General features: G+C 41.0%; 1 protein-coding gene across 4 annotated transcripts in view; it reads right to left on the bottom strand.

The window, feature by feature from the left end:
• TSEN15 (tRNA splicing endonuclease subunit 15) overlaps positions 1-25,372 on the bottom strand; it is a 98,314-nt gene that overhangs the window by 47,654 nt on the left and 25,288 nt on the right. The window contains exons 4-5 of one of the 4 annotated variants that reach the window (XM_040446571.1): positions 21,907-22,048; positions 19,994-21,376 (exon numbers count right to left, since the gene is read on the bottom strand). The exons of the other annotated variants lie outside the window; for them this stretch is intronic. Of the exons in view, the coding sequence (XP_040302505.1) occupies positions 21,356-21,376; positions 21,907-22,048 (163 nt within the window). The 3' untranslated portion in view covers positions 19,994-21,355. Of the gene's footprint in view, positions 1-19,993; positions 21,377-21,906; positions 22,049-25,372 lie in introns of those variants that run through there. 4 annotated transcript variants of the gene reach the window in all.

Here is a 25,372-nt window from a genome sequence, read left to right as displayed (position 1 = left end):
TTTATAAAGACACAGGTCCTATTGGGTTAAGGCCTAACCCTACAACCTCATTTTAACTTGATTACCTCCTTATAGGCCCTGACTTCAAATAGTCAAAAATAGGGTTAGAGCTTCACCATACGAATTTGGTGGGGGGGGGGGGGGGTACAATTCTGTTCATAACAACCCCACTGAGTCCACACTACGAGCTCAGGAAGTCAGGGGCATTCTCTCCTTTTTATTGTCTAGTAAACTGAAGGTTAAGTAATTTGTCCAAGGTCTCACTGCCAATAAATAAGTTGGTGGTGGTGGTGGTGCTTTTTTTACGGAAGGCGAAATGGTGATATGGAAAGTTCATTGGTGTGAATGTAGGGTTGCTTATAGAAACATCTGAAAGGAACAAGCAGGTGAAACGAGAGCAGGGAAGTGAATTCATGGCAGGTCTACTCAGTGAGGTAAGTCACTGTGCTGAGCTCTGGGGACACAGACAAGAAGACACGGTCACTGTCTTTCCGGAGCTCACTGTCACAGCAGCAGTGAAGGGAGTCTTCCTTCCCAGGCCCTGATCTGGGTAAAACTGGGGAACAAGAAAATGTCCCTTTGGGCCCCTTCCTTGTCTGAGAGACCCTTCTGGTCCCCCTTTGGTCCCACTGTCCTTAGAGGCTCCCCTTTGTGTCCATCTGTGACCTGGTAGCTAGCACCACAGATTACGTAAGGTCTTCAATGGTGGTGACTCGTTTCTTAATGTTCTTCCTTTACTCCCACCCTTATCCAGAACTTTTTTTTTTTTTTTTTTTTTAATATTTATTCCATTAAAACCTCTTTGCTCAAAGTCCCATTCTCTAGAGGCAGGTCTCTTAGCTAGGAAAGGAAAGGTCATAGCTCATTTGTTAATTCTCCTGGGTAGTGTACCAACATTTTATTGGTGGCCTCTAGAGAACTAGGAACTTGTGACACAAATTTCAGGCACCATGGCAGGCAGCACAGTGGGAATTTTTGTGAGGGTAGGTAGGTCTGTCTGTGGATATCAAACTCACAGTGAGTGAGACATCATCCACCCTGGGCTTTTCACAAATAAAGCTATTCCTGCTACTGCACAGAACTGTGCTAAAGGGTGTGTCACAGACCCTGTCAACGCTTCACTCACATCGCTTAGACCTCACATTTCAGAATGAGGAAGGCCACGCTGTTTCTGGTTGCCTGCCAAGGACATCCCTGGGAGTCGCCCTCAATCAAGGACTCTCCAGAGATGGAGTATAAATACCTCAGTTCTCTCATCCCCTGGGTGGGATCATTCTGAGACATGTGTCTTACTCCGTGACTCACATTTCCCTGTGGAGTTTCAGTCGCTCACTGTGAGAAATAGCATAATAACATACCTACTACTGGCTGCCTTCCCTTCTCTGGATCACTTCTCCACTGCCGAATGGCAAATGATGTTTCCTGTGTTTCACAAATCAGCTGTTAGCACTAAAGTCCTTTTCTTATTGTCAGCTTCTGGAGAGACCCAAGTTGACACAGGAGCGCAGCTGGCCAGCGTGTGCAGGGCTGGCTCTCTCATGACGCCATGTGGTTGGCAGCTCTCTACTATGGCTGTGGAAAGGGGGCGGAGAGCCCATAAGAGCGCTGGTCTGCCTGTGGAGGTGTCTGGAAAGGGCAGGCCCGGTTTATGGTGTTTCCTTAACCATAGACCCTAATTCTCTGAGTGGGATCTTAACTAGGGTTGGCTCTGTGGGGGCATGTACAGGGCCCTGGGAATTGATCTGTTTCAATAGAATGCCTGGGGTTTGGAGTCAGAAAGGCCTTGTTTGGATTCCAGCTCTAACACATATGAGCCATGCAGCTAAACTTCTCTGTATCTTAGTTTCCTCATCTATAAAACGGGATAATAATTACTCTCTCAAAGGACTGTTCCAAGGATGACAGTAATAGCTAATCAGGCTCCAAGGGGCTCACATGAAGTTAATGTAACTCAAAATAATCTTAGGAGGGTGTATCACAGTTCTCTTATCCAAAACCCTTGGAACCAGATGAGTTTTGGAATTCAGAATTCAGATTTCATAAAGATAACAGGATGCACATAACATATATGGCAGAAGCCCCGTCAGGGTCTAAGGGAGTCCTCTAGACTCAGTCACAATATTTCTGCACCAAAAATAGGAAGATCTATACTGTGTGGTAATGCACATGAAAGTATCATTTTTGAATTGCAGATAAAGGATTATGTCCCAGAGAAGTTAAGCCACTTGCTCAAGATCACACACTAGGATTCGAGCTCCAAACACTAGTGCCAGAGTCCCTGCTCTAACCACTATACGGCACTGCCTCCAGTAATGAAACCCTCTCATCAGAATGAAGGGAATGAGAGACTTGTATCTGATTCATAAGGTAGGTGAGAGCTGCTTTTTATTAATATCATAAATAAATTTATATAGATTATTTCTCCCAGAAACAAAATTAAAGATATGGCCTCATTTGAAACATTAATGCTATAAAATATCAGGCTACAAAACACAATAGCTACCATTTCTTGAAAATCTACTGAATAATTTACATATATCCATCTCATTTAACCCCCATAAGAACTCTAGAGATAGGTTTCATTAGGATCACCAATTTTATAGATGGGGTTGACTAGTTTACCCAAGGTCCCACTGAAATAAGTGGCCAGGCAAGAGATCCAGTCTGGGACTGTTGATACCTGTGCCCCTTCCATACATTGCCCCAATGGGCAGGTATGTGCTGCTGACCATCATTGTGTGGTTTGCCTAAGGTCACAGGAGAGCCAGCGTCCAGAGCATTGACCACTCTGGACTTCCTACCTTGGAAGGTCTTGGAGTGATTGACTTCTGGGGTGGAAAGTGCCACAGCTCAATATAATTTCTTTTTGCTGCCCACTCTTGCCACTCGGAGAAAAGAACAGTACCTACTGTTCACTAGAAAATGCAAGGGAATTGATTGGAAAGAATTTTATCTTATTCCAATCCTGTCCATAGTGTTGTACCATTCTATATTTAGATAAATGCCTTGCAGAGCCAAAGAGACAATAAAAACAAGCTAACAAGGTACTAGACTCATGCCGGGAAACAATAAGAAGCTGCAAATTCTCTTTCTTTGCCCAGAGAATGACTATTAGAAAACAAGAGACAATAAAAACAAGCAATCTGTGTGCTTTAAAGTCTGGGGCATCTCATACTCTTGGGGCAGTTGAAAAAGGATGGGGCAAACAGGGTCCTCTTCTGCCTTTACGGAAATGAGACTTGAAGAGGGGGAACCTTTTCAAGTTTTAGTCCAAATGACTTGTAAAGTCAGGAAAGAACATCAATGGAGAAGTCATGGGCTTGCTGGAGGCATCGCCTCAATGCTACTACCCCACAGACCAAATTTGAACCCTCACATTTCAAAAAGATGAAAATGAGTTTGAAAGATAACTGAGGTTCATTCATTCATAGGTCTGAAGGTTTGATACGTTACCAAGGTCCAAGCTCCTCATTCCCCATGAGAACCCTACTCTGGGCTCTTCCAGAAGGTTGTAATTCTTCCATTATTTAAAGCAGCATGCTGTGATAATTAACTGTCTCCCACCACAGTTATTTGTACATGTCTTTTTAAAAAATTTTTTAGTAAATTATAAACTCTTTGAGGGTAGAGAACAATCCCTAGTTATTTTATAACCTTTCTGGAGGCTAACATGGCATCTACTAAACTGCGATTTTTAAGTGGACCTCTGTTGCTCAAAGCCTTTTTCAGGTATATCTTTGACTAGTTGGGGTCAATAAGTATTTTCTTTTCCAGTCCCAGAAAAGCATCACATTTTTGGACTGTATCTAATCCCTTTTCATTTCATTCTCAAACACACCAAATCTTGCCTGAGCATATCTATCTCACTAAGCACAGTAAGTGACAACCAGGATCTGGAGACAAAAAGCTTGTCTGGCACCTGGCCTACCTTATAAATTATCACCAGCAACAGATTTACCAAATTCTTTGCCCTCTCTTCCATGGGTCTCCATCTTCCCAGCCTTCCATATCAGTGTCTGAGCCACCCACTATCCAACTACAGTCAACACAATGTATTTTAGGTTTCTCTGCCATTAACCCCTCACCTCAAAGTTCCAATTTCTAAATTCACTGGAGTAATTAACACTAGCTTGATATAATAAATAAACCCTAGGATGTCAGGGACCTAACATAAAATAAGCTTGTTCCTTGCAAAGTAGGTGTTGCTGGTGACAGAGATGGTGGAGAAGGTACATACCCTCTCCTAAAATTCTCACTCCAGGAGTGACACACAGCAGTCATATTCTATTGTTTCCATGTCACATGTCCACACCTATATGCAAGAACAGCCTTATAGGTGTTATTGCCACCAGAGTCTAATAATCATCATAGCTAGAATATATTACGCATCTTCTTTTTGCAAATTATATACTTTAATTATCTCATCTAATATGTACAACAATGCTAAAAAGTAGGAATTATCATTATTTTAGAGATAAAAAATACATAAATATATCACTAAGCCTTAGTGCCTATACACACACATACACACACACACACACACACACACACACACATACTACTGGGGCTCAAAGGGGATAAATAACTTGTTCAAAGTCACATAGCAAGTGGCAGGTCAAGATGTGAACCCAGACTTGTATGACACTCAAGCCCTTTTCCCTTCTTTTGTATCATGTAGCAAGAAATACATAGATCTGCTTTGAGACTGGTCACTGGAAAGGATTAGGGACAATGACTCAAGCTGGACCTTGAAAAGTAAGCATTTGGCCAGCCAGAGAGTATGGCAGACTGGTGGAAGCCATAATATGTGCAAAGGTACTGAGGCCTGAATGAGCGTGGTAGGTCTATGGAAGACTTATCTTAGAAATAATTATGATGTTTAGATGGTATTTACCCAAGTTCCTAGAAATACGCAAATCATGTCCTCAACCTTGGCTACCCCTCTTCAAAATTCCACTGAGGGAGCGATCTACCTATAGAACAATTGTAAAGAAAAGCAAAGTAAGTCCTGTTCACAGCTGAAGTTGGGCTCCTACACCATTTATCCACACACCTATTGATGCAGAGCCTTTGTAGGTTGGGCTAGTGCAAGCACCTGAGTAAGCCTGAATGCTCAGAGCAGGAACACCTTTTCTCCCCATAAGCCCAAACCCAACTTCAGGATTTCACCACATCTCATCTGCCATCAATGGAGATAGAAAACCAAACAGGTAAAAATGCTTGATGATGCAAGGTGAGACCCACAGGTTAGCTGGACATGTCCCAAGCAGAAAGGCCCTGGCTTTCTCCCCATTTATGCCATTTGGAAGCAGAAAGGAGAGCTAGATCTAATAACTGCTTCTTTAGCACAGGTGAGAAAGGTACCGGAGAGCAGCAGAGAGAGCTATACCTTTGTACATGACCTTTTTGTCTAAATCAACTGTACTGAGGTATAATTCACATAGAACAATATATACTTACTTTAAGTGTAAGTCTGAGGAGTTTTGAAACATATAACCGCACATGTAACCTCCACGATCAAGATACAGATAATTTCTATCACCCAACCCCACCAAAAATTCCTCCATGCTTTTTTTTTATTCCATGGCCCCCACCCCAAGCCCCAAGCAATCATAGATATATTTTCTGTTACCATAGATTAGATTTGCCTGGGTTTAAGGGTTTCATATAAATTGAGTCACATAGAGGGTGCCTGGATGGCTCAGTCGATTAATCAACCCTCGATTTTGGTTCAAATCACGATCTCATGGTTGTGAAATTGAGCCCGGCATTGGGCTCCATGCCCTCTCTCCCTCTCTTTCTGCCCCTCCCCCACTCTCCTCTCTAAATAAATAAATAAGTAAACAAACAAACAAAAACAAACATTAAAAAATGTTTTTAATTGAATCATATAGTGTGAACTCTTTGGGCTCTGACTTCTGTTCAACAGAATGTTTCATGAGTCATTCATCTTGTTGTGTGTATCATAATTTTTGTTCCTTCTTATTCCTGAGTAGTATTCCATTGTATGGATACACTACAGTTCATCTATCCATTCACCTACTGATAGGCATTCAAGTTGTTTCCAGGTTTTGGCTATTATGAATAAAACTGCTATGAGCACTTGTGTATAAGTCTTTGTGTGGACATTGTGCACGAACTTTTAATGAACAGCCCATGATCTTTTAATGGACTTACTGGGAAACATGGTCCAGTGTCCTAGAATGTCATTGATCTATAGCAACTCTGTCCATAGGTAGGAAAGAGGGAGGAGGGATAAGAAGCATGATGAAAGAGCATCCCCTCTCTTCTACAAACTTAAAGCACATAGCTCGATAACATCCATGGGTAATGCATAGTACATCCATTTTATCTTACATACTTCTCTCCCATTTTCCCTCACTTGTTTTCTTCTTGTACTTTCTATTTCATTTCATTCTTCCTTCAATTTTAAAAAATAAATGTTTAGTTTTGAGCCCTGGAAAACGTAACATTTTCTCATCACAAGACCTACTACCCTCATAAATGACTTTGATGTCTCATTTTGTTATTAAATACGGATCTACTTTAAATAATCTTCAGTTTATTAGGAGAGTCATCACCAAAACATGGCCAATTGCGTCTTTAGCTACTCCTCTCCTACCCCAATTGTGAGGCCTGAATCTGCCAGGGGAATATGTCACTTTCCATACGGTCTGCTGATTTAGGTCCTAAAAGAGTGAAAGGTCTTAGCACCTCCTGTAGCTCTGTCCACCTTCCAAATACGAAATTAATCAACAAATAGGGTCTGACCCATTATAGAAGGGGAATAAAAACAAACGAGCAAGCAAAGCAAACAGAAACAACCCATATGAACAATGGTGGTTACAGTAGGAAACCTAAGTAGAAAAATACAAACAAGCATGACATATAATGGCATAAATAGACTGATGTCAAAAACTGGTAGATTGTGGGCTGATTAGAGCCCACAGACATATTTTGTTTGGTTTGCAATGCTTAAATACAATTCATCCAATATTTAAAAGTCTGAAAAGTTCACCAAAAAAATCTGCATGCAAAAAAAATCAAAATATCTGGCAACTAGGCTCCTGCTGCCGCTTCACGAAAATCTCCAGGAGCTGAGCCTCAGCTGCTCCCGTTGGCCGAGCACACCGTGCGCTCTCTGCATTCACTTCACTCCTACAGGTGCCCCGCTTGGCCCTTGTAGGCATTTCAGTCTGCAACCCTTGAGTTAAGGCACCATCTCTAGTCATGAAGAGGAAGAGGTTACTAGTCACACTTCACTCACAGGACAGGTACTATCAGAGGTGGAGACAACATATGAGGTAAACGACCACATTCCAGGACAGGAATTCTTAACTTCTGATGCCTTATCAGACACTTTCGCTTCCTCCATTCCTCCTCAATGACACAACACAATGTTTAGGCCCAGGGGCTCCTGCCTCCCTCTAAGATGACCACTCGGCGTGGCTCCCATAGCATCTCTCCTGCTCCCAAGCAACCGGGTCACTGGGCTAGGAAAGCGGGACCCCCAGCCTGGTGCCCACGGCTCAGAGGCCTATACATGAGGCAGCTCTGCTCCTTACTCTCAGCTAAGTCTGCCTCCACAACAAGAAACTGAGAGCCTGGAACTTCCCAAACTGCTCTGTAATTTCATAGTAATTTTGCATAGAAGGTTCTAATAAGTTCTGTAATGATTCTACTTGAAGCTGGGTTTTGTTTTCTTTTTTTTCCGCTAAGCTCCAGATTTATCCATCCAGTTGTCTGTGAGATATCTCTACCTCTCGCCTGCACAATTATTTCAACCAAAACTTTTCCAAATCTACATTTGTAATCTTCCTTTGCCACCTTCCCAGGACAAAATATGTTGTGTCCTGTGTTTCCTTTTTATATCCTGTCAACCACTCAAACCTTGGAATCATTCTAGGCTTCTCTCTCTTCTGACCACCTACTTCCCTCCATCCAAGAAATCACTGAACCAATTAGAAACCACCTCCTTGCTATCTATATCTTTTCTTCCCCATCTTCATTGTAACCAGCCTCATCCAAACTCTCACACAGAATATTCCAGTAGTCTCTTTTAAACATTTTTTGTAATGTTTATTTATTTTTGAGACAGAGAGAGACAGAGCATGAGCGGAGGAGGGGCAGAGACAGAGGGAGACACGGAATTCAAAGCAGGCTCCAGGCTCCGAGCTGTCAGCACAGAGCCTGACATGGGGCTCGAACTCACGAGCTGTGAGATCATGACCTGATACGAGGTCGGACGCCCAACCTACTGAGCCACCTAGGCGCCCCAGAATATTCTAATAGTCTCTTAGGCCAGTCATGCCTACTCTATCCCACCAGGTCCTAAACATAGGCAGTCAGAGTGACTTCTAAAACAGAAGGAAGTTGGGGCGCCTGGGTGGCGCGGTCGGTTAAGCGTCCGACTTCAGCCAGGTCACGATCTCGCGGTCCGTGAGTTCGAGCCCCGCGTCAGGCTCTGGGCTGATGGCTCAGAGCCTGGAGCCTGTTTCCGATTCTGTGTCTCCCTCTCTCTCTGCCCCTCCCCCGTTCATGCTCTGTCTCTCTCTGCCCCCAAAATAAATAAAAAACGTTGAAAAAAAATAAATAAATAAAACAGAAGGAAGTCTGATCATATTACTCTTCAGCTTAAGTCCTTTATTGGGCCCGCTATTTGCATGATGGATTCTGCCCAAAGTACTTTCTCAGTGACTGGTTTCTGGCCTAGCTCTCAAGACTTAAATTGTCCAATATGGTGACCATTAACCACATGTTGCTATTGAGCACTTGAAACAGTGCTAATCCAAATTGAGGGGGGGCTATAAGTATAAAATATAAAATACATATCAGATTTCAAAGGGCTAGTAAGACAAAAAAGAATGTAAAATATCTTATTAATAACTTTTATATCGAGTATATGTAAAAGAATATTTTGCATATGCTGGGCTAGCAACATATTATTAAAATTAATTGTATCTGTTTCTTTTGATATCTTCCAATGTGGCTACTAGAAAACTTAAAATTACATTGTGGTTCACATTATCTTCTAGATGTTTTCCTCACCACGTCTTTCTACCCTTCATCTTTTCCACCTGGTACTCTGCTAACATCAGGCATGCCAAATGACTAACAAAGCAGGCCACCGTGTTCTATAATCTTATACAGTTCATTTTAAATGAAAATTAGAATGCCCTTGAACTATCACAGCCCATTCCACCTGTGGTGGTTTAAAAACATATGCACAGTCTCCTTTCAAAAGGTAAACTCTCATTTTTCTCCCCTGCATTTTGGACTGTACTTAGTGACATGCTTCTATGAATGAACAGAATAAAGCCAAAGTGTCACATGTGTTATAAAAGGCATTCTCTTTCCTCCATTCCCTCTCTCTCACATCATTCACCCTGAGTGCAGCCAGCTGCCACATCTCTTTCTAGAGAATCACACAGGCCTATGGAGAGTTCCACATGACGAGGTACTGAGGCATCCTGCCAAGCATCTTGGATCCCCTGGCCAGCCCTAGTCAAGCCTTCAGAGGACGACAGTTCCAGCCAATGTCTTCATGATAATTTCATGAGAGATCCTGAGTCAAAGCCACCCAGTTAAGCAGGTCCCAAATTTCTAAATCACAGAAACTGTAAGGTAATTAATGTTAGCTGTCTTCAGCAGATGAGTTTTGGAATAATTTGTTACACAGCAAGAAATAACTAATACACTACTCGCACCCCACATACCCTCCCCACTCCCACATTAGGAAAGGAAAATAAGAAAGGAAGTTGTTAAGAGCTCACACTTAGGTTTCACTTACTTAGATATCAAGATTTGGTTCAAAATCATCCCCTCTGTGAAGACTTTCCTAACAAACCCCAGCCAATTCTCATATGTCTATACTAATATTTTTAATTTAGAAAATTTTGTGTACATTTTGAAATCAGAGTTTTAACTAAAGACATATGTCCTGTTTTTAATTTAAAAATAAAATTTTTTCAGGGGCCCCTGGATGGCTCAGTTGGTTAATCGTCTGACCTTGGCTCAGATCATGATCTTGCTGCTCCCGAATTCAAGCCTGGTGTCGGGCTCTGTGCTGACAGCTCAGAACCTGGAACCTGTTTCAGATTCTGTGTCTCCTTCTCTCTCTCCACCGCTCATGATCTGTCTCTCTCTCTCAAAAATAAATAAACATTGAAAAACATTTTTTAAAAATAAAAAATAAAAATAAATAAATATATATTTTTTTCCCTCGGGCACCTGGGTGGCTCAGTCAGTTGACTGACTGACTCTTGATTTTGGCTCAGGTCATGATCCCAGGGTCATGGGATCAATCCCTGGTCAGGCTCTGCACTGAGCACGGAGACTGCTTGGGATTCTCCTCTCTCTCTCTCTCTCTCTCCCTCTGCATCTCTGCCCTGCTCACGCCTCTTTCTAAAAAAAAAAAAAAAAAAAAAAAATTATTTATTTTGAGAGAGAAAGAGAGAGTGAGGGGGAGGGGCAGAGAGAGAGAGTAAATAGAGAATCCTAAGCAGGCTCTAGTTAGCACCCGATGTGGGGCATGATCTCACAAACCATGAGATCATGACCTGAGCCAAAATCAAGAGTTGGACAACCAACTGAGCCACACAAGCATCCCCAAAATAAATTTTTTTTCTGAATACAAAACTGATAAATACACATGGTAGAAATTTTGCAATAGTCTAAAAAGAAGAGAATTTAAATTACCTAAAATGTGATCTCACTGAGGAAAACACTATTAATATTTTTAATATCCATTTTTGCATATATTTTTTACATAAATAGGGTTATTTTGCACATGCAGCTTTTCATCCTCTTTTTCTCATGCAGTGACCTCATTTCTCAGTTCCAGGACCTCCTCACTTTAGTTACTGACTCCAGGGTCAAGCTGTAGTTTGAACACTTGCTACTGAAAGTGTGGTTCGTGGACCAGCTACACTGGCAACAACTGAGAGCTTATTAGAAATGCAAAATCCATCATGATCTCACTTCAGGACATTTGCACTTGCTCTCCCTTTGTCTATAAGGCTAATCTCCCAGTTACTCGCTGGGCTCATTCCTTCACTGCATTCTGGTCTCCGCTCCAATGCTGTCTGTAGAGAAAAGCCATTCCTGATATCCCACCTGAGGTTGCATTCTCGTTGCACTCTGTTCTCTTATTCTGCTTTACTTTCTTCAAGTATCACCATCACTTGACGTTATTTTAGATGTATTCATTTTTTTATTTCCTGCCACAAATATTTTTGGAACCCTCACTATGTGTCAGGCACCGTCCTTCCTACAAGCTTTGGGAACACAGAAGGGAGCAAAATACACCCTACATCCTGCACTCTAATGTAAGCATGTTATATAGATATGTTGTTAGCTATTATTTCATGTTTCTTTATTTATTCATCCCTTCAGAAGAGGCCCAATCCTCACCATCAACAGAAGGCTCCATGCCAGGTCCCATGACTTAAACCCACCCTGAACAGTCCAGTTTCTCTTTAGAGGGAATTTTTCAATGTGCTTTTGTGCTGTGTTGAGCTAAGTTTAACTTGGTTGTTTGAAACTCCATGAATTGTCCCGATACAATTTCCTTGCAGTGGAAATTTCCCTTACTTGTAAGCTTCCAGCTACATAGCGAGTCTTATTCCTGTGCAATTTATCTAAGTTCAAAGGGGTTCCCAAAATGGGACCAAAAAATTTTATCATCATCATCATAATTGTCGTTGTCATCACCATCAGCAGCAGCAGCAGCTACAGCTACAGCAGCAGCAGGGTTAGGGCTGATAAAAATTTCCAAAGACAGAGTTTATCTTTACTGTCTTCTTACTTTATCTGGTACCTCCTTCTTACCCTCCTGCACATCTAGGTTCCATTTCTTGGAACCTGGCCCTCAACTGGTTATCATGTATTCCCTCCTAAGGTGGCAAGGTGCACCTCAATGGGAAGGCTTGGAGACCGCAAAGGGGGGTGGGTGAGGAACACTGATAGCTTATTATGCATCAGGCTCCCCTTATCCCCACACAATCCTCTCAATGTGTGAGGAAAACACAACCTAGAAGGACATACTTTGTCCATCATTTTCCAGATGAGAAAACTGAGGCTCAAGGAGATTACGTAACCCTCCCACATCACCATCTCCCACTGGATGGTCTGAAGTCAGCTCTGCCTTCCAATCCTCCTGAGCCTCAAAAATTCAAAGGAGCACATTTCTGATGATGGATTATCTAAAGCCCAGAATGGAGGGCGTTTTTTAAAAAATGGGCAGAGGTGGGAGCAAGTGATGTAGGTATTGATGACACAGGGTCCATGCAGCCAGACTTCTCAATTACAGGTGCACCAAAATGCAGAGACAGACCGTATCTCAGGTAGTGCCTGCACTGATGCCTTCATCTGGCAGAAGTGCAATGGCAAGGCCCAAAGTGGAGGAACTATACTCATTTAAGCCTGAAGGATTAAGATTACAACGTACAGTCCAGGAAAAGCACACCTACGTGATTATATTTACAGGAACCAGATTTTCTAATAGGGGATGAGAGAAGAGGTAACTAGTTTTCGCCCCTTTATAAAATCACAGGGGCGCCTGAGTGGCTTAGTCCGTTAAGCATCTGACTTCAGCTCAGGTCATGATCTCACAGTTTGTGGGTTCGAGCCCCTCATTGGGCTCTGTGCTGACAGCTCGGAGCCTGGAGCCTGCTTCAGATTCTGTGTCTTCCTCTCTCTCTGCCCCTCCCCTGCTCATGCCCTGTCTCTCTCTCTCAAAAATGAATGTTAAAAAAAAAGCATTTAAAACTGCAGTATCCCCCTCTAAAATCATCAACAGAAGTATCATCACCATAATTTTATAGTTGAGTAGGAAATTACCATTTCTAAGAGGGATTTCTAAATTCAGCAGTGTTCGCATGTCTTCATTCCCCTCCAGAATGGTTAAATGAAAATGAACAGCTTTAGCATAGAACAGAATGTGTAATAAAATATTAAGTAAGCTTTTCAGGCAGATATATTTTGTTTAGAAATCCCCATCTTGATCCCTAAAATTAACTAAGGCAAGGGATCAAAATATAACGGATCTCATAGCATAAGCATGTTTACACGAGCATATAGCATGCGATGAGATCTCTGATGCCCCAAGGAACTTAGGGCTCCTCTTTCTACATGGGGTTCACAGGGCAGAGAGGCTTCCAATACATGTCCTGTCATTAGAATGGGCAGGAATAGGACTGGATGATGAGCAGTCCCTCTCTGAACATTTGGACGTCATCAAACAAAACATTTATTGAGCTCCTACTCTGTGCCAAGTACTGCACTACTGACAGGTAGGATGTGGTTTGATGGGTAAAATAAGATGTACACTCGGAAAATTAAATAGTTCTTGTGAGTATAAATACGTGTGTTAATGATAATGAACACCTTCTGTTTGTGAATGTCACAGGATACTATTTTGATATATTAAATGATATGTTTTCCCTTCTCAGTAATTCTTGTTACCTGTGAACCTTTTCCCACACAGGATTTCTTGGCACACTGCCTCAGGGCTGGGATTAGACTACAGAACAAAGGAGGCAAATTCTTGCCTTTTGAATTTCAAAACCTGAAATCTTGGTAAAAAACAGTATGTTTGGAAGATAAATAGATCTGGAAATGGTTATAGTTTTTTTTTCTAATCCCAAGATAAGATGAAACTGGGGGGTGGGGAGTGGGGAATGGCAGGGAGAGTAAAAGCAGAAAAGGTAGACACTTGAATGGGTCACTAAAGAGGCTTATGTTTGTCTCCTCTGCCCTGACCTCACTGGACTGAGTCCCTGGTGTAGAGGAGACACAATAGATAGTCCAGGAAACTGGGCAAATCCCTCATTTTGTGAGGGCAATCTGTGGCCAGCACCCAGCCTCTCATTTCTGGCTGCTGCCTCCAGGCTCAGGGAAAGCCTCACAGACCCCAGGCCCTTAGGGTCACTTACCCCGCATTTTGGGGACACGGCAGAGACTGCCTGGCTGAGGACGTGTATCTAGATGAAGAGGACCCAAAACAGCCTGCAAGTTACCCCCATATGCCCATGGAGTTCAGGGACAGAACAAAATATTTTCCAAGTGCCCAAGAGGAATAGATGGGACAGACTCAGAACTGAAAGATCTTGTGGCCCGGGGCTGGGAGGACACAGTGGTAAATTGTGTGGGACACAGTCACTGTAGTGTGATGTGAGCAGGACAGCAGATGGCAGCATGGACTGATAAGAAACCCTGAGGACTGGTTATCTACCCCCCAACTTTCTCTCCCCATCCCATGCTAATGCACTCTGACAGCTCCCTAGATCTGTACAAATACATCAGGTTCATGATTCCTCCTGATAATTATCCATCCCAGAAAAGAAGCCCCCTTGGGTTCTCTGTCACAAACCCAGCCCCATCTATACATCCACGCTTAACCAGCTTCCTTCAGAAAAATTCTCACAGGGTTCAACTATACTCCTGACATGGTAGGCACATTTTTTTTTTCATTCTTAAGAAATAAAGAGAAGACCAGGCAACATATCCTGTGTAACAGCCCATGAGACATCGCGAGAGAAGAGTAGGTCTACAGTGATCCTAGGTTCCTGATACCTACAATATCTCCCTTCTTAGCTCAGATTCTAAATCTAGAACCTGAGCAGAATGGTGGGGAAAGTGTCTTCCAAGCTCTCCTCTCCTTGTCAGCCTTCTAAGTTGCCCCTTTTCCCACTTTTGTGATGCCTGGTGTCCAGTGCTTCTTGCAATGTCCCCGTCTTCCCACTGCAACCTGAAACTCATTCACATTCAGGTCAAGGAACTTAGAACAGCATGAGGTTAACCCCTCCTCCTCCCCTGTTTCCACAGCCAATCAGTTGTTAAACCTACCTTGTCGCTATCTCTCCTCCCCTTTCCGTTACATGGAAATGCTGTTCTCTATCTCAGTCCAGGAACGTGGCAGAATTGCACTTCCTCTCCTCCTTGAGGCTGATCTTGGCCAGCCATGTGACCCTTTGGCCAATGAAAGCTGGGCAGAGGGGATGTTGCTTTTGGTGGAAGTGGTTAATTGCAATATGTGGGACTACACCACTTTTTTCCGGCCGCTGGAACCGACAACATTTCAGATGGCAGAGGCTCTGCTGACCTGATTCTCAGAGTAAGGACTCCAAGTCTGTGTCCAATGGGTGTGTAATGTGACCGAGAAATCAACCTTTTTTAACTAATTCACTGGTTATTACTGCATGTCATCAAGAGGGCATGACCACTGGTTGACCCAAGAGCTGGACCAGGTAATCAGAGGCTCCTCACCCTCTCCCCTGTCCTTGGCATGAACACTCTGCCCACCATTCCCACCAGGGAAGCCATTTTCAAGGATGCAAGTTTGACAGAGCAATGCATTGTTGAAACGATCCAAACGATACATGTGACTGAAGCCAGTTACGATTTTCGCAGAGTGGGAGAGGAGATCTACTTATCTTGCAGCCACCCAAGATAAGCCTTGGATTTAAGATCCCTTGCTTATTAAAACTGCCATCTACCAATCTGGAGTGCTCTGCCTCTCTCTGTTCTCTCCCTGCCCAGTGTGTATGGGGGCCAGTTTTGCATTTCACCCCGGGAAATCCTTCGGCCGTGAACCAACAGCATCATAATCTAGCTCATCCTGACTCATACACTTGGGTTCCTGTTGAGCTTAGGGCTCTCATCACTTCTCACCTGAGCTCGAACACACGCTACTCAAAGTGTGGTGTGCACACTTATGGTATCCATAAAATATGGCCGGTTTGCAATGAAGTAAGTACAGATACTAAGAATAAAAATTTAGAAATTCTTATAGCAATTTATCTGATTAATTTTATCTGTTCAATCTAATAATAAGATATTTGGGCTTACAGTCTCTCAAAATCTTAGCATTGTGCCTCACCCATGGGGTACTACAAAAATGTTTGTCAAGTTGGATCAAAGCTTCATGATTAAGAAGTAGAATTACAATAGGCGTTCAAGCAACAGCAAGCAGAGCTGGGGGATATTTAAGATGCAAGACCCTTTCTCACTGAGTGTGAAACGATCATTTAAAAGTTCCTAGAGTCTACTCTGTACCAACACAAAAGTTAGCTCCAACAAGCAGGGAACATTCCTGAACTCTTTCTCACTTAACACTAAATACTGTTTTAAGTTTGCCTGCAAAACAGTGTGGGCATGAATGTATTTATTCTCTGGAATAAAACTTTGTAAATATATTGCCTCTGAATATGGTTTTCCAAATTATCCACAAATAGCTTGACATTTGACACTCTTGTTCAAGAGTACAAGAAGTTAATATAAGTGATCCCTAAATCTCTTCCCAACTCCCTCCAGGACTCACTAGAGTTGTTTTTCTTCCCCAGAGGTTTTTTTTGACATTAATACATGTCTCTGCACCACACAAGAAACAGGCAGCATGGCATCCTGAAAAGAACAGTGAGCTGGGTGTTGGGACACCTGGTTCTCACCCTCACTGCCCACTCACTTGCTACTACTACACGAAGCCATTGCTTAGCTACTGGGTGCACTAATTTCTCCTCCTAGTAAATGAGGATACTAAGTTAATAACAACAAGTACGTAACATCAGCTCTGCTGGGAGAATCAAAATAAAGAGTACAGAAGCCTTTGGTCATAAATAAAGTGCTATGCAATTGAAACTTAGCCTTTATATAGAATACTGCCTTGGAATGCTCTCAGATTATCTTATACACATGGATTTTCTCCTCTCTGGCCAGATAGTAAGTCCTTAGAGGTGCACTGTGTAAGATCTCTTTGTATGCTACCTTTGGGACGTTCTGTCCTTTGGGACAAATAATATACATACAATGATTGTTTGAAAACTGTTCAATTTACCAAAAGTTGTTGAACCCCTTCACCATCAAGTCAAATGTGGGGCACCTGGGTGGCTCAGTCGGTTAAGCGTCTGACTTCAGCTCAGGTCACGATCTCACGATCCGGGAGTACGAGCCCCGCGTCGGGCTCTGGGCTGATGGCTCAGAGCCTGGAGCCTGCTTCCGATTCTGTGTCTCCCTCTCTCTCTGCCCCTCCCCCGTTCATGCTCTGTCTCTCTCTGTCTCAAAAATAAATGTTAAAAAAAAATTAAAAAAAAAAGTCAAATGCATAAACTTCATACACTGCATGACAGATATTCCTCCCTTACGGACATCCTTTCAGAATTTTGGTTAAGGAGAGTTGTAATTGGTTATCTGAGTTCCTTGAGGGAACAGGTCATATGTCATTAACCTTTGTATCCCACATTTACCTTAGTGTTGCGGACACACAGAAGGAGCCCAGCTAATGTCTGAAGATAAATTAATAAATGCATGGAGTGACTTTAAGGAAATACTTCCTAATATTACCTCCATTCAGTCACCCCAAAACCTAAAAAGCCAACTTTTGTTTGATTTTGGTTAAACTGGCTTTCAATTTCTCAGAATCCACCAAAACATTTTAAAAGTCCACCTGCCCAGTAAGTCACATGATTTTCCATCCTCTGTCCTTAGCGAGCACAAGCAGTTCTTATTCAAAGATCATTAAAAGGATTGGGTTGCAAGAGTGAGAGTGGTAAGGAATGGAACAGCTATCAGTCTGGAAAGAAAAGAAAATTGTACTAACTGTTCAGATATAACACCATTCTGCACAGTAAACAGAGTGTGGTGGAGGAATAAAGGGCTTCTATATAGAGGAGCTATAAGCTCTGGCAAGACCCACTGTGCTGCACTAGTGAAAAGCTTCCTGCTGGGGCTGCAATGGAAAACGTGACCTCACAGAGGAGTTCAGAACAGAAATGCTCAGAAAAAGATGACACATCAGAAATTTTTGGTTAAGTCATTTGGTTCCAGGCATATAAAAGTTTCAGTTAAAAAATAATGCAGGTCACATGAACTTGGTAAGAGATTGCTATTCTCATCAGAGCTTAGAATTCCAAAGTGCCTCTGCCCTCATGTTCTTCACCTTTAGGAACACATTCATCTAGAGAGGCCCACGCCCTGGAAAGCAAAATAGGTTAGTCTGGAGTCACTGGATCTAGATTCGCCAATGTTCCACTGATCCATCCCAGCACAGAGGGCTCACTGACTAGGGACTCCAAAGAACAAAGGCCAAGACAGCACTGGAGAGAAGTCAGCAATGCCCTTTCCCCGTTCCTGCTCCCACATAGAGAGGACCCTCTTATAGGGAAAGTCTGTGTTTATTAGGGCAGCAATTTATGTCTTTTACCAACATTATAAGCCAGTTCAGTGAGTGTTTCAGAGCTGGGGTCTCTTGCTATGTGATGGGACCTTGATAAATTAGGCTTTTGCAAGGAAAAAAGGAAATGTGTCACTTCATATGGTTATGAATAAAACCATAGTCTAGGAAAAACACCCACCTCCCCACCCTTGCCCCAAACAAGCTTTTATTTTTCAATATAGATCTACATTTTGCACAAAGCATGAATCAAGTCACATATTTAATGTCAGTAGAGTATAATTTTACAGGCAGGCCAGAAAGGAAAAGGGGGGATGTAAGCACGTAAAACTTATTTATATTTTTTATTTATGTCTACTCCCCACAGATTGAAAAGAAATTTTCAAGAGCACCATTTCTGAAGCTAACCTACTCCCAGCGCCTGAAAATTTGGTGCTTATTGAGCACTGCCCTCTGGTGTCCAAATGGATCCCTTTAGTTTGCCTTGAGGCAAAAAAGTAAGCCTCTATAATTAAACTAGTCTACAATCTGCATTCATTTTTCACTAAATATTTACGGAGAGCCTAGTACATGCGAGTTTGTGGAAGGAGATGAGATACACAGATGTAAAAGAAAAAAAGACACGGTTCCTTGCTGTGTTCTTACGGGGCCCAAAATCTAACAAGAGAAAGCGGCTGCAATCACACAGTTAATTTGATCATACAGAAGAAAACCCTTTACCTAGTTTCTCAGTCAAATGGGACTGACACATCTGGGTTGTCTCCCTTTCCAAACTGTTCTCAACCATTATTCATGTTAGCAGGTATCTGGCAGGCTTTGGATAGAAGAGTCTTTGAAGTACAACCTTTGTATCCCTTTGGTGAAGGGGACATTCTGAAATAGAGAAGCCATCCTCTATTATAATGATCAAGGCCTAGTTTGAAAGGTTTCTGTGGGAATGCTCCTTTGAGTTAACCCCAGAAGATACTTCTGGTCTTGTGGACACCTAAGAGCTCACTGGTTACCAGATCTGACATACAAATCTAACATTCATTAAGCCTCACATTTCTTTCTGAAAATGCAGACTTTTTTTGTAGCACTCTGACGAGAAGGCTCAAACGGAATCAAGTGGTAGAGACCCTAAGAATAGATCATAAACTGTCTTAGGATCCTTAGGTCTACAAATTGCCAACTGGAGTCACAGAAACACACATTGTTTTGAACGGGTGCATTTTCAGACCTTCTGGGAAAGCAGAGGGAGTCTGAAGGAGTTGTCAAGACTTTCCATCAAGAATAAAAGTGAAATTCAAATATCATCAAAGGAAAGTAGTCAGGAATGACTACAGACCAAGAACGATGCTTTACACTATTTTATAACGTTCCTCCTTTTTGCCACTTTTGCATTCTTGCTCCTGTTGTCTTTTAGTGTAGTTAGCTGTGACTTGCTTCTCACCATCAGAACATGCCCAACGTGACAGGATCTATTGTAACATTACACTGATTACATGGTAAAATTATGAGATCCATCTTGCTGAGACTTTCTCCCTTGCTGGCTTTGAGGAAAACAACCAGCTGTGCTGGCAAGGCCCATGTGGCAAAGAGCTGAGGGTGGCCTCTTGCCAGCAGCCCACTAGGGACTGAGACCATCAGTCCAACAGCCCACAGGGAATCGAAAGCTGCTAACAACCACATGAGGAAGGCAAGGAAGCCTTGCCCAGTCAAGCCTCAGATGAGACTGGCCTGAATGCAGCCTTACAAAGAACCCAACTTTGAGATATTAAATGTATGTTATTGTAGGTTGCTAAGTTTGTGGTACTATTATTATGCAATGATAGATGACTAATATTGATCTCAAGATATTTTATTTTAAAACATTGTTATTATAAAAGTGATACAAGAAAAACAGAAGACAAAGTCATCCATTTATTGCTCTGTCACCCTACTGTAAGTGCAGTTAGTAATTTGTCACCCTTTCTTTATATGCTTGGTGTGTTATTTACATCCATGGTCCTACCCATTCATACACTTCCATATCTTGTTTCATTAATTATATATTTTCTCATGTTTTTCATTATATTCACTACTAATGTTTAATGAGTACACAACGTACCACTCATTGGATATATTGGCTATCTGTATCTGTTTAATGACTATTTCCCTATACCAGAGGTTGGCAAACTATGGCTCTACATTTGTAAATAAAGTTTTATTGGAACACAGCCACGCCCACTTACTTACATACTGTCTATGGTTATTTTCGTACTACAAAGAGCACATCTGAGAAGTTTTAAGAGAGACTATATGGTCTGCAAAGCCTAAAATATTTCCCTTCTGGCCATTTACAGTAAAAGTTTGCTGACCGCTGCCTTAAACTTTTAAGTGGTTTACAATTTGGGTTATTACAACTAATACCACTTAGAATATCTTTGTGCATATAATTTTGTATACTCTAGGCAACATAATTGGGAGGTATTAAACAAAAGTGGAATAACTGGGTCTACTTAACAAAGATGTTTCTATGGCTGGCACTGTCCCTCACCATCTCTCTAACATTCTAGCCAGGATACAATAATGGCAGTGGTAATAAGAATGGAAAGCAAGGCCCCGTACTTTCATAGGTAGCACTTCTCTGGTCCCTATTAATCCACCTGTGCATGTACTTTTACGGTTGGAATGAGCATATTTTTACTTTTGGTGTAAAGTCAACAGTAATTGCCACATAAAAACCAACTGGAAGAAAACTTGGGGATTTAAAAGTAAACTGAGCAAACTCTCCAGATGTCAAGGTGTCCATGAAATGCCATTCCAGGCTAGCTGTAGTGGCCAAAAGGCACTAAGTGCGTTGAATAAGAAAAAGGTGACAGTCTCAACAACGTGTAAGCAGTGGCGGCAACGAACAGTGAGGCAGCTATGAGTGGGGGAGACAGAAGAAACACATGTGTTCTACCCCTCTGAACACATCCTAAGCATAAATTTGTATATAACTATAATTAAACTGTCTCCAGATAAGAAAGTTCTAGAGCAACTATCCTATACCTAGGAACAACAACAAAAAATTCTTCTATCTGGGAAAGTTTTATTCCTCAAAAAGAAAAACTTATGGAATGGGACCAGCTAAGTCAACCCTAACTATCTCTGAGATAAAGGATGAATCAGGTTGACGGATCTCAAATCCAATCCCAAAGTAAGCATCAGGAAGAATAGGTGTCATCTTCTAAGGGAAATATTCTGCAATTAAAAAAAAAAAAAAAAAAAGATCAGGATGGACCTTTTCCCCAGTATGGAAGGTAACTTAAAAGCAAAATCAGATAGATATTTAATGTAATTATCCCAATTACACCAACAAAATATATAAAGAAACCATATACAACATATTTACTTTATTAAAATATTCCTATCAAAATGCCAACCCATTTAACATTTTCTAAAGATTTTCTAAAGATGTATTCTTTTGGCTGAAACTTTTATAAGCCTTTATATTCCACGTTAATTATCAAATAATATCATGACTTTATAAAGTACTCTAGGAAATGATGAAATTCTCCAAAGAATAAGTAAATCTAATTTTTTTGTGAAACCTAGGAACATATTACTTTAAACAAAACAGCCAGTTTTCTGAGGTGTGAAAATCAGGTCATTTTTTCCTTGAATTTTCATATTGCAAAGGAAGTTGAATGGCTTGATTCACACTTCAAAACATGTCATAATTTTCTTTTTTTTTTTTTCCACTGTTTACTGATAGTTGCCTCAAAACTGACCTGAGGGTCTGGCAGCATAAATCCATCAGTAAGTTTATAATAGACTATTGTGGAATCGGACTCCACTATGGCCAAAGTAAAAGACATTGGCAAATCTGGATCACCTTGCAATTTTCGAGATGCCTTCAAGATCTCCCTTATCCTGAAAATAAAGCCATAATACATTTAGGATTCATAGTCACTCAATTAATAATAAGATCAAACACTGTAAAATCTTGGGGAAGAGAGAGTCAATAACATTATATCCACAGTGCTGACTCAGGAAATGTCTGAAAGCTCAAATATAAACATCTAAAGTTGCCATCTCATACAGAAAATCCTGCAACTAAGAGCCATTTACTGAAAGCCATCTTTCAGTCCCTTTTGTATTTACCCGTCTCTCCTGATCATCATACATGAGAGAATTACTGCATTCTGGAACCTACAGAATAGGGTACTAACAGTGTTCAGTGAGTCTACATTGTCTAGGGATCCTGGGCATTCATTGTCCAATTTTCCAACTTGGTATCATATGGCAGAACAATGTGGTATTCAGGTTTGCTTTAAAAAAAAAAAAAGGTTACGATAAACATTTCCAAGTTTCTACATGGTATTAATCATTTCTACCTTTAAATGGCTATATAGTATCTATTGACTCAAAATTTACCCAATAATCCCCCTATTTCTATAAAGTTCTTTGAGGCCTTTTAGGGGGAGGAGGGTACTAACAAAGATGTGGTTATGAGGTTAGTTGTTTCTGTTGGGTCTTTCCAAGGATTGGAATTATTATATATGAATATAAATATTTTTATGGTTCTCAATATGTATTCTGATACTTAACAGAAGCTAAGAGAAAAATATAGAGAGGAATAAAACTTTTTTTCTTATAAGGTTATATATCAAGCATCAATTTTATAAAGGATTTCAGTTTGCCTGCTATGGAAAATAATGTACCAAATCGAATATCTAGGTCTTCAAAGTTCTATTAGCTTTTGTTTACCACAAACTAAAAATCCTTATTACCTACTCAATAAAGCCTATGTTCAATAATTCAGTAAAATGTATCCTCCAGAGGAGCTTTCTTAAAAAGGCAAATAAAAAATGATCAGTTGTTTTTTTCATTAAGCTAACCAATTCTCCAGAAATTGCAAAAAGATTTACTGGCATATTAACATGCTACAAGTGAATACATAAATAACTCAATACTCTTGTGTTCTTTAGCACAAGTGTAATTTATCCCCTTAAGTTCTACTTCCCATCCCTAAGTAAAAATTCTTATGGTCACTCTTCACTCATCTTATTAGCTATTAAATCTGTAAACAATCTAAAAAGAAAAGTCTCTGCTTTGAAGCATTCTTACTACAATAATTATAATTAAAAAAAAACATTATAGAGACTGGAGAATTTAGTGATTTAAAAACAGCAATAAACTTTTAGAAAGCTGGAACTAAATTATTCTTGCTAAAATATCACTTAATCACTTTATGTCACCCAGTGATAAGTGGTTTGTGAAAACAGTTGCTAAAGGCTGCTTACCTACTACCTCTCATTTAAGTGTTCACAGGCATGTAATGATATAAGGAGGGAATGTGTTTCTAACTTTTTTTCCTCAGAGTCAAGCCATTTCTAAAACGACCTTGAGTGAGTCAAGTCAACAATATGGTAATACTTCAGTTGTTAAGCATAACTGTCAGGCAAAATTTATTGGATATATAAAATCTGTCTACCTGGCAAAATCTTAATTCCTTTTCAGGAATTAGCAAAACATCATCTTCTCTCTTAAGTCTTCCCTGTCACCTTTCCCCAACATCTAGGCAAAGTCATGTATCTTACCCTACAGACGCACCTTGTGCAAACCTATACTACTATAATTGCTACCTTGTATTTATACCTCTCAGTGTCTGTTTTCCATTGGACTGTACCCATTTTCAGTGCTGAAGATAAACACATTAGCCCAATGCCCAATATTGTAGTAGAATATCTGGGCAGAATGAATTAATGAAGCTTTGAACAAAGATTTCATATGGCTAAATATATTTCTGACAAATACTTTTCTAAAGTTTACTATGCAATTCTATTGTACTAATTAAAAGTTTACCTGGTCTTGAGAGATCACAATCATTTTTGGTACTTACTACTGTAGATACCGTGGTAGATGGTGTATCAAAGAACTCCCTAGAATTTCTTGAAAGTATCTGCTATTTGCTTGGTTTTTATTCATCAAAACATTCTAATTATTTTATCACTTGTCTCCACACCAGAACTTGGCCAACTATAGTCATCTGTTTCTTCATGGCCAATGAGCTAGGAATGACCTCTGTCTTTAAATGGTACATTTTAAATGGTCATTGGGGCACCTGGGTGGCTCAGTCGGTTAAGCGTCCGACTTCAGCTCAGGTCACGATCTCGCGGTCTGCAAGTTCGAGCCCCGCGTCGGGCTCTGGGCTCAGAGCCTGGAGCCTGCTTCCGATTCTGTGTCTCCCTCTCTCTCTGACCCTCCCCCGTTCATGCTGTGTCTCTCTCTGTCTCAAAAATAAATAAACGTTAAAAAAAAAATTTTTTTTTTAAATAAATGGTCATATAAGTATCTACACAATAGCCACGATTTTGCTACTTTGTCCACAAAGCCTAAATATTTCCTACTTGGCCCTTTCAGAAAAGATTTGCTGACCCCTACTGTATACTATGAAAAAGGTTAAAAATACGAATTGTAAGAAATGACCATCAGGGCAGTGTACTTTTTTTCAAAACTATTTATTCAAAAGGAAGAGCAGAAGGAGGTTCTACTTCTAATTAGAATGTAGAAGACCTCAAAAACGGCCATTCCTACCATAACAAAGAAAAAACACCTGAATTTTTAAAAAATATCACATTTTTCTTTAAAGGCATAAAAGAAATGTGAACACAGAGTTTAGAGGAAATACACTTTAATGAGAACTGAGTCCTTCTCAGGTAAGTAGAGAACATGAGATAAGCCACTTCCATCCCTGAGGGCAATTGCAAAGTGTGGGCACAGTGGCTAGATGAGGAAGCCAGTCACAGGCGAGCAACTTCACTTTGACAAAAGAAGCCATCAATACCTGTAAGAGCCACACATGACCTAGCATGGTGGACTGAAGTCTGTAGGGACACCAGTCCCTCCAGTTCACCAACTCTCCTTTATAGGACTAATGCTGCATTTAGGGGACAGCATGAGAAGTTAGGGAAGGGACTGGAAAATAGCAAGCAAGCTCTAATCACAAAGGCCTCAGGAAGAGAGAGGTCTGATTCCATTCTCAAGACATCGGAAACTAGAAGAGAATGGAGATAACTAAAGTTGTAACTCAGCCATGACTAATCTTGACTTCCGACTACATTGACTAAATCAGGCCCTGACTCTACTTGCCAGATAGAGGAAAGGATGAGCTCCTTGGGGGCATGGAGTAGACAACATGGGTCTCTTATTTATTTATTTATTTATTTATTTATTTATTTATTTATTTATTTA

Source organism: Herpailurus yagouaroundi, unplaced genomic scaffold, assembly GCF_014898765.1.
Source record: "Herpailurus yagouaroundi ecotype Mexico unplaced genomic scaffold, PumYag 195, whole genome shotgun sequence".
NCBI lineage: Eukaryota > Metazoa > Chordata > Mammalia > Carnivora > Felidae > Herpailurus > Herpailurus yagouaroundi.
This window is presented reverse-complemented; position numbering and strand designations above follow the sequence as displayed.